The sequence below is a fragment of the Camellia sinensis genome, chromosome 2 (assembly GCF_055761805.1).
Source record: "Camellia sinensis isolate YWXY chromosome 2, ASM5576180v1, whole genome shotgun sequence".
NCBI classification, from domain to species: domain Eukaryota; kingdom Viridiplantae; phylum Streptophyta; class Magnoliopsida; order Ericales; family Theaceae; genus Camellia; species Camellia sinensis.
Window position 1 is genome coordinate 62,886,426 of NC_138962.1, and position 18,514 is coordinate 62,904,939.

At 35.9% G+C, this 18,514-nt stretch overlaps 1 protein-coding gene and 1 long non-coding RNA gene across 7 annotated transcripts; one reads left to right on the forward strand and one right to left on the reverse strand.

Annotated features, from left to right (window-relative positions):
- Positions 1–231: 231 nt before the first annotated feature.
- LOC114299521 (uncharacterized) lies at positions 232–6,710 on the forward strand. 6 transcript variants are annotated; one of them, XR_014361014.1, is made up of 7 exons: positions 232–540; positions 660–787; positions 1,107–1,279; positions 1,947–2,043; positions 4,290–4,631; positions 4,729–4,821; positions 6,483–6,710. It is a non-coding gene; the product is annotated as an uncharacterized LOC114299521 (long non-coding RNA). The 6 variants fall into 6 exon arrangements; XR_014361011.1 differs by having other exon boundaries at positions 1,947–2,039; XR_014361012.1 differs by having other exon boundaries at positions 1,947–2,039; positions 6,522–6,710.
- A 3,270-nt stretch (positions 6,711–9,980) lies between these two features.
- Positions 9,981–10,904, reverse strand: LOC114299523 (18.1 kDa class I heat shock protein). Its single transcript, XM_028244288.2, has one exon. The coding sequence runs from the start codon at positions 10,796–10,798 to the stop codon at positions 10,232–10,234; it is 567 nt and encodes a 188-aa protein (XP_028100089.2). The 5' UTR covers positions 10,799–10,904; the 3' UTR covers positions 9,981–10,231.
- Between the last annotated feature and the right edge of the window lie 7,610 nt (positions 10,905–18,514).

The window sequence follows — 18,514 nt, forward strand, 5'->3', positions numbered from 1 at the left end:
TGATTGTAAAAAGAAAAATGCAGGGGCATTTGCGACGCACGTATACCGTCGCAAAAGTATTATTTAGCGACGGTAAAAAGTTACGGTCGCAAATGGTGGACCATTTGTGACGGCATAAGCCCGTCGCAAAATTTTTTTTGTAAAACGACGTCGTTTTAATTTGTTAATTATGTATCATTTGCGACGGTAGTATATATTCCGTTGCAAAAAAAAAAAAAATTCACATCCCGCTCATTTCTCCCATTCGCGGTCATGCTAAAATCCCCAAAATCCTCAAATCAAAATCCCTAAACTCACCAAACCAAAATCCCCAAAATCCCAATCCCAGAATCCCCAAAATCCTAAAATGAAAATCATTCAGTGCCGGAGTGAAGGAGGGTAAACGACGGCATTCGCAGATTGACGAAGGTGAACGACGGCCTTCGCCGAAGTGACGAGGCAACGACTGTGAACGACGAGTGACGAGGCTAGAACGAGGGTGAACGACTGCGAACTACGAGTGATGAGGCAAGACTGTGAACGACTGTGAACATTTTAAGGGTGAGTTCTACCACCTTCAATCCTTTCCATTTTTCAATTTGATTCCCACTTTGGGACCCCTCAGCCATTTCATTTTGTTTTAAGAATTTGGAGTCCTCCCATTCTTTAATTTGTCTTAGGTCCTGGGGAAGTTGTCTGTGATGCATCCATTGCTCTGTATCAGCTCTCTGTAGCCTCCACTCCTCTTACCGAGCTATTGCCAATTGTATATACATCTACCAGTTCAAAAAAGTACTACTTTTTTTAGGTGAGTCGTATGTCAAAATTGAAAAACATGAGAATTATTTTAGAATTTTTGAGATATCAAAATGGCTCATAAGATATTCAATTGAAATGGTTTGTAGGCTTTGAATGTAGAGCTTTGGTGCTGAAAATTGGGAAGATATTCATTTGATTGGCATTTTAAATTTTGCAAATCATTTCAAAATTTGAAAAATGATTTTCTCTCTCTCTCTCTCTCACTTGGCAGTTCACGTTTCTCTCCATTCTCCAGCATCCAGTTTTGTTTTTTTGTTTATTTAATTTTTTTAATTCATTCATTCACTGTCGTTTTGGTACTACTTCAGGAATACTCCAGGAAAGAGTCCTCTAGAGGATCCGAATAATGCCTACTTAAACTAGTTGTCACTCCCTCCTCAACCGTCCAAGACTCTAGAACCTTGAATTCGCTGTACCAGATCCATCTGGCCTAGGGCTACAATCTTCAATCGAGTCTGACCACTACACCTGCAACATTCAGGTATGAGATCGATCCATCTATCTATCTATCTATACACATGAAATTGGATTCTAATGTGCTCATCTTTTATGAACATACATTTCTATGGACTGATGTTTCTCAATTTTTTAATTGGTTTTCGGTGAACTTGTGATTGTATCCATCGATTATTGGTTCTGTATCTATGAGATTCTCCTTCGTTTATCGCCATGCATGCCTGATTTTTTGATTGTTGTACCGTCATTTACTTGCTTGATTTTGTCTCTGATTGGTTTTGGGTTTATTTCTCCAAGGCATTTGCTGTCCCATGCGATTATCGTTGATGATAAATGTTAATTTATCTACCTGCCTCCCGAAGTTTGTTACTCTATATCCATTGAGTTAATTTTGGCATGCTTTTTGAAATTTATGTTAATCAATCAATCTAATATGAAAGTAAAAAACAAGTTTATGTTGATCTGTAAATATTTATGTGGATTACTCTACTTTTTGACAGCATCTTCAATGGTGTACTAAAACACCATCTAAAGTTAAAATTTTGCAAGATTTTTTCCCAAAACCTATCTCAATAGTTTGTAATTCATCTTGTCTAATTATAATTCAAAATTTGACAAAACATGTTCGATCTGCATTGCATTGCTAATATTGGGATCACAAATAACATTTTATTTGACATTTTTGTAAAAAGATTGAAGGACATCCTGCTGCAACAGAAGCGCATCCTTTACACGCACCTTCGTCCAGTTGCTCCTCATTTTCATCCTCTAACCTTGATACAGAGGTAGGTAATTCTTCTTCTTCCTTACCCCATCTGTTTCTTTACATCTCTTTCATTTTCTCCTTCACATACATCATGCGAAATGGTTAAAGACCATCCCATTATACAAGGCAACATACTAACAAAATATAGAGTTAGCAAAGTGATTATCATAAAATTAGAGAGTCATCCTATTATGCATTTTACAAATTCTATTAGTAGTTCCACCATTGTAAATGTATAGTACATATAAATGCATAAATATGAAGCAATTAGGACTGACCTACACATTAATAACAGCCTTGAATACTAAAAATGCACAAACAAAGGTTAGAAAAACAGCCTTAGTTGTTTTAAAATCGTGAAATGCAGTCAAACAGATTGTGGTTTCTATTCTAGCCACTTGTTTGACAGGTTTAAAATTTTACTCAATATCCATCTCACATTGCAAAAAATCGTGAAACATGAACTGAGATATATGTTTATCAGTTAGGTGACGTAGTTTCTTTTGTGAACTTCAAGTTGTAAAAGCATGTATTAGTGGCTGTTTTTTTTTTTTGGGGCATCAGTTTCAAGTTCCATTCCCCTTTATTATTGGAAACTATTATTAATGGCATGATGACCATCACATATCTTCTTTCACTCATTGTAGCATGCGTTTTTTACTGTACTTAGAAGTGCCTTTCCTCAGCTTCTGGTAAGGCATATGACCAAACTAATGGTGCTACGGTAGCCTAATGCTAAAATACTTCACCTATTCTCTAGCCTTGGAAATGGACTTCCTTTTTTATCGTGTCTGTTTATCATTAGTAGATTAGGTGTCTGTACAGAGCTTTTCCATCCAACCACTTAAAGCAACATTTTGGTTTTTGACACTAAATTATTTTCATTCAAATTGTTGTTCCTCATACTATAGTGTTTGCATTTGTCGGAATATTCTATAACCTGGCATTTCTACCCCTGTAGCATGTTTTGAATGCACTGGCTTTTGTCATAATTGTTATGCTGTTGTTGTCTTCTGTTGTTAATTTTTGGTAAATTACTTGAAATGTTATGTATCACCCAAAATATTTTGGTATAGATAATGGATCTTCTAGATGAACATATTGGCCCTCCTACAATACCACTTAAGCCTAAAAGGGTAGTGGGTGAAAACCATCCGAGGCATGGGACCATTTTGATAAAATTAAGTCAGAAGATGGGGAAAACTAAGGCTGTTTGTGATATTGTCAGGCAATATTTTGCAACCATAACCACATCTTCTTGGGTCAACATCAATGCTTAACATTAAAAAAGAACCAATATTTTAATTTTAAATAGGAATTCTTGCGATACGAGAAACTTTTTGCCCAGGCCCTGCTTGTAATTAAGTACTTAAAAAACTAAATGCATTAAGTGACTTTGATAATGCATAAGTACCTACCACTTAAATTTGAAAATTGCCTGAAAATTAGTCTACATTTTAAGTTTGACTTGACTTGCTACTAAATGTAGAATATAGTAAGTAGAAGGTAGTTTTTATTTTCATTTTCTTCTAACAACTTTTATCTTAAAAGTTTTAAAATTAAAATTTCAGTACTAAACAGCCTCTTAAACTTTGAACTAGCCATTGGCTTTGATCATAAACTCACAATATGAATCACATGACTCGCATAAAAAGGGGAGTTTAAAGTGAAAGTGGGTTTCCCTCTCATTAGGCTTTATATTTTGAATCATGTCATGAAAAACCAAGATGCATAACAGCCCACATGCCTTTTGAATCATGCTTTTCTATCACTTATTTACATGTTCAATGTTATATAGAAATTGCATTGATAAATAGATAGTAATATGTATGCTTCGAAATATGCATCTTGGTTTTTCTTTCATGAATATCATTTTGGACCTTAGAGACTGTGATTTTATGGGAACATGATTCAAAATGTAGTAATTATTAAAATAAAATAAAAAAAAGGAATGAATGAGAACTACCACCCTTATCACTTTTTCAGTCTAGGAAGACCATGATTAATCACTTTACATAAATAAATCTAGAACTAAAGCACTTGCACAATACAAAACTCATAATAGAATTGAAATGCAAGCATTTTATATGAAAACAGAATGGGGCAATTGAATTAACATAGAAAAGCTTTATAACCCATTATTATATTTATCAATGCATTTGAGGATAGCATTTGGCCCAATAGCGCATGCTCTTGGTTATATTTATTTTTTATTTTTTGTGTCAACCATATTAATTTGGCATATACTTGTATTTCTTATTCAATACAGGATAAGTTTAATGGCTAACGCTCTATACTACCTGAGGATTGTCGGACTTTGGACGCTAGGAATGCCATTATACATGAGTTGATTGGTCATGACAATCACGGATATTGTCGCACATACGGGAGAACTGTGCCTTGGAGAGCAGTGTATAAAGATGGTGCAGGGCCATCACAGTCAGCACCCCAGCCATCAACTATTGTTCAGATCACCCAGCAGGTTCGTGCGGAGCTAAGGGATGAGTTGAGGGAGGAGTTGCGAGCAGAGTTCTCTACACATTCACAGCAGCTGAGAGCTGAGATGATGGCTTTTGTGTCACAGGGGGCAAGTATGGATCCCAACAAACAGGTTCGATATAAATTAAATTGTTTGACAGTTAAATTGTCACACAACATTATGTATAAAATTCAAATATGATTAACACATTATGCATTGACTATCATAGGCTCCTGATGCATCGAGTGGCCACCGGGCATTTAGGGAATCTACAGAATACGAGAATCCATATACACCACCACCAGAAGATCATGTATAAAATGTAACTTTACATTCTAAGCTATTTTCATTCTTTACATTCTAAGCTAAGAGACTTGTGGGAGAAGACGGGACTCAAATTGGGTTCCCGGATTAGGAGTTAGAGATGGATTTCACTCTAGGCAAACTAGTTCTTTAAAAAACTTGAATTCGAGGTGTTAACGCCCCAAAATCACCAAAAGGGGTTGGATTGGCATGAAACTTGGCACACACGACCGCCTAGGCACGAGAGACTTGTGGGAGAAGACGGGACTCCAATCGGTTTCCCAGTTTGGGAGTTAGAGTCATATTTCGGTCTAGGCAAACTAGTTCCTTAAGAAACTTGAATTCGAGGTGTTGACGCCCCAAAATCACCAAACGGGGTCGGATTGGCACGAAACTTGGCACACACGACCGCCTAGGCACGAGAGACTTGTGGGAGAAGACGGGACTCCAATCGGTTTCCCGGTTTGGGAGTTAGAGCCATATTTCGGTTTAGGCAAACTAGTTCTTTAAGAAACTTGAATTCGAGGTGTTGACGCCCCAAAATACCAAACGGGATCGGATTGGCACGAAACTTGGCATACACGATCGCCTAGGCACGAGAGACTTGTGGAAGAAGACGGGACTCCAATCGGGTTCCCGAATTAGGAGTTAGAGACGGATTTCACTCTAGGCAAACTAGTTCTTTAAGAAACTTAAATTCGAGGTGTTAACGTCCCAAAATCACCAAAAGGGGTCGGTTTAGCACAGAACTTGGCACACACGACCACCTAGGCACGAGAGACTTGTGGAAGAAGACGAGACTCCAATCGGGTTCCCGGTTTGGGAGTTAGAGCCGTATTTCGATTTAGGCAAACTAGTTCTTTAAGAAACTTAAATTCGAGGTGTTAACGCCCCAAAATCACCAAACGGGGTCGGATTGGCACGAAACTTGGCACACACGACCGCCTAGGCACGAGAGACTTGTGGGAGAAGACGAGACTTGAATCGGGTTCCCAGTTTGGGAGTTAGAGCCATATTTCGGTCTAGGCAAACTAGTTCTTTAAGAAACTTGAATTCGAGGTGTTGACGCCCCAAAATACCAAACGGGGTCAGATTGGCACGAAACTTGGCACACACGACCGCCTAGGCACGAGAGACTTGTGGGAGAAGACGAGACTCGAATCGGATTTTCGGTTTGGGAGTTAGAGCCATATTTCGGTCTAGGCAAACTAGTTCCTTAAGAAACTTGAATTCGAGGTGTTGACGCCCCAAAATCACCAAAAGGAGTCGGTTTAGTACGAAACTTGGCACACACGACCGCCTAGGCACAAGAGACTTGTGGGAGAAGACGAGACTCAAATCGGGTTCCCGGTTTGGGAGTTAGAGCCGTATTTCGGTCTAGGCAAACTAGTTATATAAGAAACTTGAATTCGAGGTGTTGACGCCCCAAAATACCAAACGGGGTCGGATTGGCACGAAACTTGGCACACACGACCGCCTAGGCACGAGAGACTTGTGGGAGAAGACAGGGCTCGTATCAGGTTCTCGGTTTGGGAGTGAGGGTCAGATTTCTGTCTAGCCAAAATTATTTACTTAACTATCTTTGTAATTATATAGTAATTAATTTTTTATGTTTTTTTGTAATTAAAATATTAACACATAATTATATTGTCATTAATTATTTTTATTTTTTATTTTCAGATATTTTCTGAGTAGTAGTTTGCTTCTTGTGAAATGCAGCCGTGTGAAGATTGCGACGAACTTTTGTTTTTGTAATCCACGGAAGAATTATGAAGAAAACTTTTATTTTTGATTTACGTTATTTAGATTTGTGAGCAACATTATGTATGTATTATGCAACATTATGTGATGGGATAATTTTGATGATGTGTTGTTATGAATGGAAGAGTACTTTAATTATGGATGAAATTTTATTTATATACAGGAATTTTTATATTATTATATAATTATCGATTTTTTTTTTAGTTATTTTCATTTAATACAGGTAATTTTCATATTTTTAATAACTTTGTTGCAGCTTTTTTTTTTAGAACCAGGTCTTTTGCGACGGTAGTATAGCCGTCGCCAAAGATATTAGAATTATTAATTAGTTGAAACAAAAGGCCTTTAGCGACGGTATTTTCACCGCCGCAAATAATATTTTAGAGACGGCAGATTTGCGGTTGCAAATAACAGTATTAACAACGGTATTTTCACCGTCGCAAATAACCATTTTAGCGACGGTATTTTTACCGTCTCAAATAAACTCTTTTGCGACGGTATTTTTGCCGTCGCAAATAACTATATTAGCGACGGTATTTTAGTGCCATCTCAAAAACTTTAGATTTTTACACATTAATGGCGACAGTATTTTGCCGTTGCTAAAAGGCATTTTTGCCGTCGCCAATATTTTACGACGGCGTCTTACCGTCGCTAAAGACCTTTAGCAATCCCTTGTTTTGCGACCCCCCTCTTGCCGTCGCTAAAAGCTTTTTTTGCGACGACTTTTTGGATATTGGCGACGGTATTTTATCGTCACAAAAAGCGAATTTTTTGTAGTGTTAGTACAGTAGTTAGTACACTAATTAGTACATGTAGCACCACTCCTATTAGAATAAAGGAAATGGAATAATTATTTTATCAAAATATTCATCACTATGTTTAGTTGATTAAATAATTAATGAAAATTACATACAAATGGAATAATTATTCACTATTGTAAGAGGATGATCATTCCATAAAGAAACTAAATGAATGATCATTACATTTAGGGGTGAGCAACGGAAATACCGATCCGCCCAAACCGATCGAACCGAATCGATCCGCTGCATTTTGAACGGATGCGTAATGACGAGTGGACGGTTACGAATTGATTTTTTCTAATCTGCCTAGTTTTGGATGGATGGCGGATTTGAGATTTATTTGACTACAACCGAACCGCCAAACTGTGAACACCCCTAGTAATTTGTAAGACTTTGTGTTTTCAATTTGTTTAGATATTCTGTTTGTATTTTCAATTGAAAAATAGTTTAAATATTCTCTTAAATATATTTTGTTGAAAAATAGTTTTCAACTTGAATATAGTTTTTGAATTGAAAAAAATAAATGTATTATTTATCTATATTTTTTAGTTTTTAAATCTAACTCTAAAAATAAAAAATAAAAAATATGATATATGCTGATTGATTTTTATTTTCAAAAGTAGATGTAACAATACAGAGGCATACAATCTCTATTACTGCTCTGTTCATGGTTTTAATGGTTTGAATTGATTTTATATTTTAAGAACCACATATTGTAATACTTTACATAGTACTTTATGTGGATGATGCATGCAGTCCTAAAATTTCAAACTTTCTTTCTTTGTATGAGGCATGCAGTAACTGTAATAGTTTTTTAAGTCATTGACTGTAATATTTTTTTTTTGAGGAAATGCACAAGTTGAATTATGTTGAAAATTTATAAAATTTTAAACCGCCAAACCGATTCGCATCCATCTGTCAATCCGCTCAATTTGCATCGGCTGGATTAGCGGATAGATGCGGATTGATATTCTCCAATCCGCCAATCTGGTGAACAATGACGGATTGGAGGTTCCGTGGCCGCAACCGACCCGCGCCTACCCCTAATTACATTTCATTTTATCTCATTCCAATAAATTAAATAAAACATTACAACTTATTCAAAGCATTAATATAAAACTCCATAATTTTAAAAGCTAACTTTTATGTTTTTTTTCAAATGAGACTTTGAATCTACATAAAAATCTTGCCTTTTATTTTTCTTTAAAATATTTATAATATAAAATACAATTTATATTTTTTGTTTTGGAAATTATCAAAATCATTAGAGATTTTTGCCTTTCAATTGACACCACTAACTTAAGGCCAAGTTTGGCATGTCTTAAAAAAGTCAAAAAGTCAAAAAGTCACTATCCTATTTAAGTCACATCATCTTATTTAAGTCACATCACTTCTCTAACACATCACTTCAAACCCAATCCATATTCAATCCATATTTCATAAAAAGTCAAAAAGTACACTTATTTAGAACATCCCAAACAACCCCTAAATTTCTAGAATCGCGACTGATTTTATAACATTACTTAAGAGAAAGTAAATATGACCAGCATTGAAAAGGTAGCGATATATAAAGAGAATACTTCCGTTGTCTACAATTATGTGGCAATTTTAGATCATTTTATAAGAATTAAAAAAAAAAAAAAAAAGAGTCGCCAAAATGGCCTATATTTTCAAACATGTTATTATCCTCTTTATTCTTGTGATAAATTTTATATGATAATTCTATTTGTAGATGATTTCCCCAATTGAAGACGTAATGCTACGGCCTGGGTGATGTTGACGTTTATGATTTTCTCATTATGTCTGTTAATCTATTTTAAGAAAATGTACACAATTTATGTCATTTATTTATAAATTAGTCAATAAATTAATTTCCAAAACGAGGCAATTCCTCTCCTGTTCGATCACAAATTTAATTCGATGATCTAAACTACTTATTTTATAAATTATTTAAAAATAAATAAATCAAATTATTTTTTATAAAAAAAAATGATATATTAAAAAGACATTTTTTCATAAATCTCTTTTCTCTTATTTATATTCTATTTAGTTCACATTATTTTATTATATTCTAATATGTCATATAAATGACATAATTATCAAAATATCCTTAATAATATTCATATTTACAGTAAAAATGTTCCGTAATGTAAATATTCACACCGTCAATGTAAATATTCATATTATAAAATATAAATGCTCACATCACTAAATTACTAACTATTCAAAAAATATTTATAAAAGTAGAAATATCTATAAAATATTTTAATTATGAAAATTAAAATTTAGTAAATCAAATGTTCAAATAATAAGACTTATTAAAATACAAAAATATCTTATAAACTAATTGAAATACAAACACTTAAAAAATAATCTTCTAATAAATCTTCTTATATTAATTAATATATTAAACAATAAATTAAATAAATTATAATTATTAAATTGATTAACTGTTTCAAACCTACAGTAAACCACCTGGAAATCCAAATTATAAACGGGAGAAAATACTCCTCCTTCCCAAAATTCTTTAAATCATTAAAATAAAGATACAATTGCAAAGGAGTGCACATCAAATGAAAACAAATATACCGACCCAGGAAAAAAATAAAAATAAAAATTGAAAACAAATAGATTTTATTCAAGATAAGAGTACTTATATAAACATAGAACTAGTTTAATATAAGAGTACTTATATAAACATAGAACTAGTTTAATTATTACATTTATATCAAAAACACAAACTTAGCAAAATATCACACACACCCCCATCAAGTTTAATTATTGCATTTATATAAAAACAAGCCCAAACCCACAACAACAAAAACAGAGCAACAACCAAAACCCCAACACAAAACAGAGTATTTGCGTTCACATCTCATCCTTCTTCATAGCCTTAATATCCTCACCACCAACCTTCCTCTCCTCAGCAATATCAATCACTTTCCTCTTCTTCTCCTCCGCGACCACCTTCGGCACCTCAATCCTCAAAACCCCATTCTCCAAATGCGCTTTCACTCGCTCCAAATCCGCATGCTCGGGCAACCTAAACTGCCTCCAGAACTTGCCGCTAATCCTCTCAAACCTGTGCCACCTCTCCCCCTCAATCTCCTTCTCCTCCTTCCTCTCTCCTCCGATCCTCAACACCCTGTTCTCCTCCACCTCGATTTTGATATCTTCCTTTGTTAGCCCCGGAACGTCGAGCGTGATCACGTGGGATGTGGGCGTTTCTTTCCAATCGCAACGAGCGAGAGCTAGGGTTTCGATTGATTTGGGGGAGGAGAGAGGGGTTTGTTCGAGGATGCGAAATGGGTCATCTGGTGGGAGCATTAGGTCCCAGAGGGAGGTTCGTGTGTAGGGCATGAGAGCTGTGGTGGTTTGGATTGCCATTGTTGTTGCCAGGAAGAGGCAGATTATGAGCTTCTTTGGAATACCCATTTTTGCTGTGGCGTTGAAGATGAAGATAGTTGATGCGGTTTCTGTAATTGAAAGTTGTTTGTAGTGTTGATTATGGGGTTTTTTTTTCCTTCTGATGAGTGAAGAGAGATGGGTTGGGTTGGGAATTATATAGGAGAGAGAGGAGATTCTGGATGCTTCCTTCATTTTGATGAGGTCGGTTTTCGGTTGCATGAAGTGTGTAGGCACTGTGTGAGAGAAATCTATAGAGTTCTAGAGAGTGAGAGAGTGTTCAAAATAATACTTGGATCCGATATATATTGGATGATGTGGGACCATGATAAAATTGCTATGCCATGTGTACAATAATTCTTGGCATTAGGCATGTTTTGTCTAAAAAGAAAAAAAAAATTGTAGAGAATATAAAAATTTTATTAAAATTTTTACAAAATGTTTTGCATGAGTGTGAGATTCACATGGTGTGCATCTTACACCCATGTGAGATATTTAGTAGAAATTTTGTGATCTTTAGCATTTTTTTTTTCTTTTAACACGTGTTTAGTTGGAGAATTTGTGAAGAGATTTAGAAAGTAAAAGAAAAAAATATGTGAAAGGTAAATAAAATATACTTACATTTCATATAATTTCACACACATTTTTTATTTCTCTTTTTAAATTCCTTCTCAAATCTCTAACCAAACATAACTAGCTTATTTTCTATCTAAATCAGATCGGAATGTGCATTTGAACTTTTATGGGCCTACTACGAAGTTCACATTGAATATTTGAACCGTTTAATGCATAGAAATCGTCGAATATTTGATTTCTGTAAAAAAATTATATTGATCGGATATCAATGACTACTTGATCAGATCAAATTTGTGTCAATAGTAAGTATGATTTTAAAAATAAAAAATATGATATGATCAAGTGACTATTAATATTCGATTGATATAATTCTTTATATAGATAAAATAATTAATACACATTATATATTAACAGCTTAAATTACCAAAATGGATATAGAATGGACTCGAAATGAGCCAAACTATACCATCCAATTGCAATAACTAGCCGGAGAGGGTGGAACCCCTTCTCTAAAAGTAAAACAGTACTGTTAGGAGGATTGTCCACAACATGCAGTCTCCAAGAGTTTCTGAGTTGGTTTTTTAATTTTTAAACTTTTTAATTATTTTAATTTGTGATTAAAAAGTCTTATTTGTAATAGATTTTTTAATTTTTTTAAATTTTTATGAGAAAAATAATGTAATAATTATGGGTTGAATGTAACATTTTATTTTATTAAACTAAAAAGTTTATTTTATTTTTTTTATGACTAAAATAGTTCTAAACCCAACTCAACCCAAGTTGCCAAGTGAAGGCTATTAGCATAATTTTATAATTTAACGTGTTTTTGATGAATTAAATATGAGTTCAGATTGAGGAGTTTAATTTTTGGGGTCTGGCTTTGGTCCAGTTCACCATCGGACTAGACTGTTCTGTTGGGCTCGTGGGGGCTCACCACGTGTCCAGTTTTGAAAATCTGAATCGTTCAATGTATAGAACTCTTCAAGTATTATATGTCTGTAAAAAATCACGTTGATCGGATATCGATAGCTATGTGATCAAATCAGTTTTGTATAAAAAAAATGGACGGTGAATAAATTAACGGTTGACAAAAAATTGATTTGATCACATAGCTATCGATATCTGATCAACTTGATTTTTTACAGGCATATAGTACTCGAAGAGTTCTAAACATTAGACGGTTCAGATTTTCAAAATGGAACCCGTGGTGGGCCCCCACGGCCCCAACAGCACGGTCCAGTCCTATGGTGGACTGGACCAAAGCTAGACCCTAATTTTTTATAATATACATAAGTTTAGAGAACTATTACTAGTATTTACTTAATTTTTTTTGAATTCCTATCTTAAATCTTAAATTTTAATAAGATTTATTTAAACACTTCATTTTTACCCATATTTATAATATTATCACACCTAAGTGCATATTTACCTAATTTTGCACACCCTTTTCTTATTCCTCCTCTCTTAGTAAACGAAGAATGATTGAGAGACAATTGAGAACAACAAACGATTGAAAGACGAATCGACTGTCCCTCTCTCTTTCTTCTCTCATAAACAATAGTCTCTTTCTCCTTGTCGTCGTGAATGACGGTATCTTAGTCAAAAATCTCATTGGAAATATCTTCGATGATCTCTTTCTTTATCTCTTAGGCAACTCCAACTCTCCATCACATATTTTTTTTGTTTTGTTTTGTTTATTTCGGGATAAAACCCTCCATACAGGGGGTTTTAGAAGGAAAAACCATTAGAAAAAAAAGAAATAGGAAAAAAAAAATCTTATAAAACGGAACTGTTCGGCATTCTAGTGTCGAACAAAATATTTATGTTCAACATTGTTGTCACGACCCAAACTCGCCCCTATGGGTTTAGCACCGTAACCGGCCAGTAATCCGAGATTACCGAAGGTCTGCTTAACAGTAATACAATAATACAGAGTACAGGGGCTGGCGAAAGCCAATACAGTAAATAAACAATGTCCAATGAGCTGTGACAGTCTGTATGCAAAAAGGACTTCTCATTCAAATATGCACAGTCAGACAAAACAGTATATACATATATACAATCATTCAGAACAGTACAGTCTATACAGTCGAACAGAACAGATACAGAGATAGACGGGGAAATTAAAAACACCCCTAAGCCGTAACTTGACAGGCTCGGAACCTCGCATTGAGGCACATAGGTTGGCTCGACAAAACTGGAGTTTACCCCGACGCTTCTAGCTACGGTCTGGTGCTTGTACACCTACATATATATGTGAGCAGTGAGCTAAAGCCCAGTGAATAACACAAAGCGTAAATGGGTTAAGAATGAATGTCCTTACAGTAATGAAAACAGTTCATTAAATCAGTATTTCAGTCGTTCAGTCGATACAGTCATATGTGGTACATCCATTAGCATAACAGTACAGTAAATGTGATACCCCTGTTCTGTATTACGCTAATTAGCCCTTAATTTGTTTATGGGTATGTGTTTAGCATGATTTTGTGTGCCATTATGTGAATATATATATATATATATATATATGATTTTGAAGTTTTATCTGTTCATCGTAGGAATATCTGTTTGAATAGCCTGCTTTGGAAATTAAATTGAGGGCCTTATCGGCCACAGAACCCGAAATTGATTACGCCATTGTGTTTGGCATAATTTTTAGAGCCTACGGTGAAATTTAATTGAAAAATTGATTTAGACCAGATTAAGTTGATTAAGTTGGTAAAATGGGTGCCCAATTACTCTCTACTATTATATTGTGACTTAGTGGGCCTTGTTGTATATGAGCACTACTCAATTAAACTCCCTCTCTAATTCTCACTTGGCTGATATACACTCTAAGGAGAGGAGAGGGCCGGCCATTAGAGAGAGAGAAGAGAGAAAAATCTGTGTTTGATCTTGAAGGCTTGGAATCTTGAAGTCCAACTCAAATTGGACCATAGATTGAAGAATTGGACTTCTAGGTAAGCCATTGACTCTTGAAATTATGAATTGAACTTGTAATCTTGTGAGTTCAAGAGTTGTTTGTGATCAAGGGCATGTAATAAGTTGATTTTTGTTGAGTTTGAAGTCTTGGAACTCATGCATGTAAGAAGTTACTTTGAATCTGCATATTTGAGCTTGAAACACATGATTCATGTAGAGTTTTGGTTAAAGCTCATGTTGTAATCACCATTTGTACCATCTAAGTTGAGAATGATGAGCATCTCCCACATGCATGTACAAATCATGGGAGTATAAGTCTTGAATGTTTGAATTTGAGCATGTTGATGATGGGTTTGAGATATTTTGGGACATGCATGTAGATAAATCATGAAATTGAGCTTCCTGATGTTGTAATCTTGTATTAGTAGCATGTTAGCATGTGTAAATGTGTAATTTGAGCCATTGCATGCAAGTAATGTAGCTGGAAAACCGATTTGGAGCTCAAGAACACAATCTGGGAAACCCAGAATTTTGATATCCGCTCGAGCGGGGTAATGGCCGCTCGAGCGGGAAAATCGTGCTCCCAGCACTTTTGCAGAGTTGGATGTCCGCTCGAGCGGGAAACCTCACGCTCGAGCGTGGAGTTTTGTAGACAGGCCTTCAGCTCGAGCGCTCTATTACACGCTCGAGCGCATTTTTCAGGCAACCAGTACTTTTGCAGGCCTTGAGGGTCCGCTCGAGCGGGGACCCTAATTTCTGGAATTTTGTTCATGCGTTCTGTGTTTCGTTTTCCATTCTCTTTCACTTGTAATCACTCTTAGGCGTGTGTTAAACATTATAAATGAGTTAATGAGATAAGAATAAAGCCTAAAGAGGAATATGTGAATTAAGGGACGGATTGAATTGTTAATGACCCTTTTGTGTGCATGGAATGTGTAGGGTCAAGCTCCATGGCGAATCCACAAGCCGATCACTGTGAGTAATATCAATATTCGAAAGCGTGTCAATGTCCAATTGTTTATTCCCTTATAAACTTTATGAGTTGTTAATTGGGATTGTGGACAAAAGTCTGACAGGAATAAATGAATAGACCGAAGGTCGTTTTGATATAAATGAATGGACCGAAGGTCGTTTTGATGTGAATGAATGGACCGAAGGTCGTTTTGATGTGAACGAATGGACCAAAGGTCGTCCTGATATAAATGAATGGACCAAAGGTCGTCCTGATATAAATGAATGGACCAAAGGTCGTCCTGATGTAAATGAATGGACCAAAGGTCGTTTTGACACATGTGAGTGGGCCGAAGGCCGTTTTGACATGAATGAGTAGGCCGAAGGCCGTTTGACATGAACGAGCGGGCCAAAGGCCGTTTTGACATAAAGGAATGGACCGAAGGCCATTTTGACAGAAATGAATGGGCCGAAGGCCGTTTCGACATAAGTGAATGGGCCGAAGGCCGTTTTGCCATGAATGTTTGGAACTGCAGTTACTTGATTTGCATTTCGTATAGTCATATATCTTTGTTAAATAGAAATATGAATTGGGCCCAAGGCCGTTCGGAGCATGTTGTTCTACATATTGTTATGTAACTGTCATGTTTGATATTATTCACTGGGCTATCGCTCACGCTCATTCATGTGTTTGTAGGTGAGCCAAGGGAAGTCCAAACCCAGCCCCAGTGAAGTCTGCTAGGAGAAATTCGAGTTTTGAGGAAGTCAGCCTTGTGTCTCACTCTTGAGACCTACCTTGCCTTTTTGCTATGTACTTATGTTTTGTCTTGTTGGCAAGGGCCTAGTGTATATCTGTAAATAGCCTGTCATAGGTTGACTCGTGCTGGATGATCCTGTCTGTAATGAATTTTGTGAAACTGTACTTTTGATGTGGGTTATTGACGTAACTGAATATGGTCTGTTTGATGTGCATATAAGCACGGCTCTATGGACAAAGTTTTTAATTCTTGTTTTCGTTTGGCCCCTTTACTCTGACAAGTTATGTCTGTTCTGAATATGAGGCCGTAGGTAATCTCAAGATCACTGGCCGGTTATGTCCTTAACCCATAGGGGCGGGTTAGGGTCATGACAGTAAACAGTAGGTCTTAAAAGACCGAACAGTAAGTGATGGCCATCAGTCAGTAACAGTAGTGGTTCCAACAAGGGAACCGACAGAGATCTCTGTAACAGTAATAGTAAACAGTAGTTGCTAAGGATGCCACAATACAGTTTAGAATATAGGGCATACATTCATTCAGTTAACAGTAATCAGTTCAGAAAGCAGTACAGTTCAATTGTTCAGAAGATAATCATTTTGAACATATCTTTACACAGATGTTACTCACAGAGTTCTGGGCTACAGTAAAGCTAGAGCGCGTCTCCTCGGAAAGCCAATCCTACACAGTTGACAGATTGAACACGCACTAAGCTACACAGTTGGGAAAATAATAACTTAATCCCTAATTTGCCTCGGTGTGTTCTACATCTATATTCTCATTAAGATGCGTTAAACCAGGCCTAATAATGCCTAAGATAAGATGAGGATACAAAGATGCACTTTAAAAGCATTTTCAGAAAACAGGGGTCACGCTCGAGCGTAAGTTACTTCGCTCGAGCGGACATGCAGACAAAGGTTTCCGCTCGAGCGTAGACTTACCCGCTCGAGCGTTCTGCAAAACAGTCAAAAGTGCTGGATAGGCGAAAATCACGCTCGATTGGGCGCTCGACACCTACTCGAGCATGAGACACAATGTCCCGCTCGAGCGTCAATTATTCCGCTCGAGCGGACTTCAAAACAGAACAAAATGCTGGGAGCACGATTTCCACGCTCGAGCGCCAGTCACCCCGCTCGAGCGTGAGTCCAAATTCTGGAAATTCCAGATTTGAACCTCAAGCTCAAAACCAAGTTTTAAACCATAAATTTCGATCCACTTGGGCCAATTTTTTAGAAAACACATCAAAATTCATACTTTAACATGATTCAAAGCTCAATTTATAAAATCAAAGCCCAAGGGTGTTTCAAATAAATCCAATTCAAACCAACTTCCATGAACAATATTTCAAACATGACATGCATGAATTTAACTCAATTCAAAGCTTCAATTTCATGCTCTAGTGAGCCAATTCTTCCAAGGACAAGATGAAATCATGGACTTAAACACAATATGAACATGCATGTAATATTTTACCATGAAATCAACTCACAACTCAGCAATTCAAACATGCATGCATGGAATGAGCTTCAATTTGACATGCTAGGACTAGGACATGACTCAATTCATCAATCTAGACATGAACAATTCAAGAATCCACTTAAACACAACAATGAGAGGTTGAATTCCTCACCTAGAGCTTCAATTACAAGTATAGAAGTCCAATTAGGCAATTCTCCTATGATCCCTTCAAATCTTCCAAGCCAATTTTCTAGAACAATTCAACTCTCTCTCACTTCCTCTCTTTCTAGTTCGGTGGTGTGCTCAAAAGAAGCTGAGGAAATGTTTTGTAATGCAAAGCTAAAGCTTAAACAAAGTTTGGTGTAGTGGTCCACTAGGGGTTAGTTTGGTAAATAATGCAACTCTTGTAATTTAGCACTATTTAATCTAATTTAATCCTACCTAACCAGTTTTTAGATAAATATACCATAAAATCACATAAGTTACGATGGTCATGAAACGTTAATCAGTTTCCGGTTCGGCCGCCGATAAGGCCTTCAATTCGCAATTTAAACATAAAAACACGAACAGATAATCAAATAACCAAACAGATAGAATTACAATTAAACAAGTATACTCAGTCAATTCAGTTTCAGATTTCAGTCAGTCAGTTCAGTAGTTATTCGGTTCACTTATCAATCATAATCAGTTTCAGTTTAACAGTAATCAATGGTTATTCGGTAAACAGTGACGAGGGTTGTTACAATTGTATTACTGAGCTAAATGTTTTGGTTCAACATTGTATTACTTAACGGAACCTTAACAATCGATAAACCAGTACTAAACTGAAAACGATTCAAAATCGTAAATGCAATATAGATAAACTTACTAATGTAACGCCAACCTCATCAGAATTATTGTTATCGTCCTCCATTGCTCCATAAGAATTAATGAAATGGTGAAAAGGATCACAAATGTAAAAATTCGGAGCCTGTAATATAATTGTTTGTAACGTTAGCTGATTTGGAATATCGAATACTTTTGAAACCATCAAACAAAACATTGATTGATTAGGAGGTTTCAAATGTTTTTCATTAGAGATGAATAC

Coding starts and splice junctions, on each gene's coding strand:
- LOC114299523 (XM_028244288.2), bottom strand. CDS start 10,798: ATGGGTATTCCAAAGAAGCTCATAATCTGCCTCTTCCTGGCAACAACA.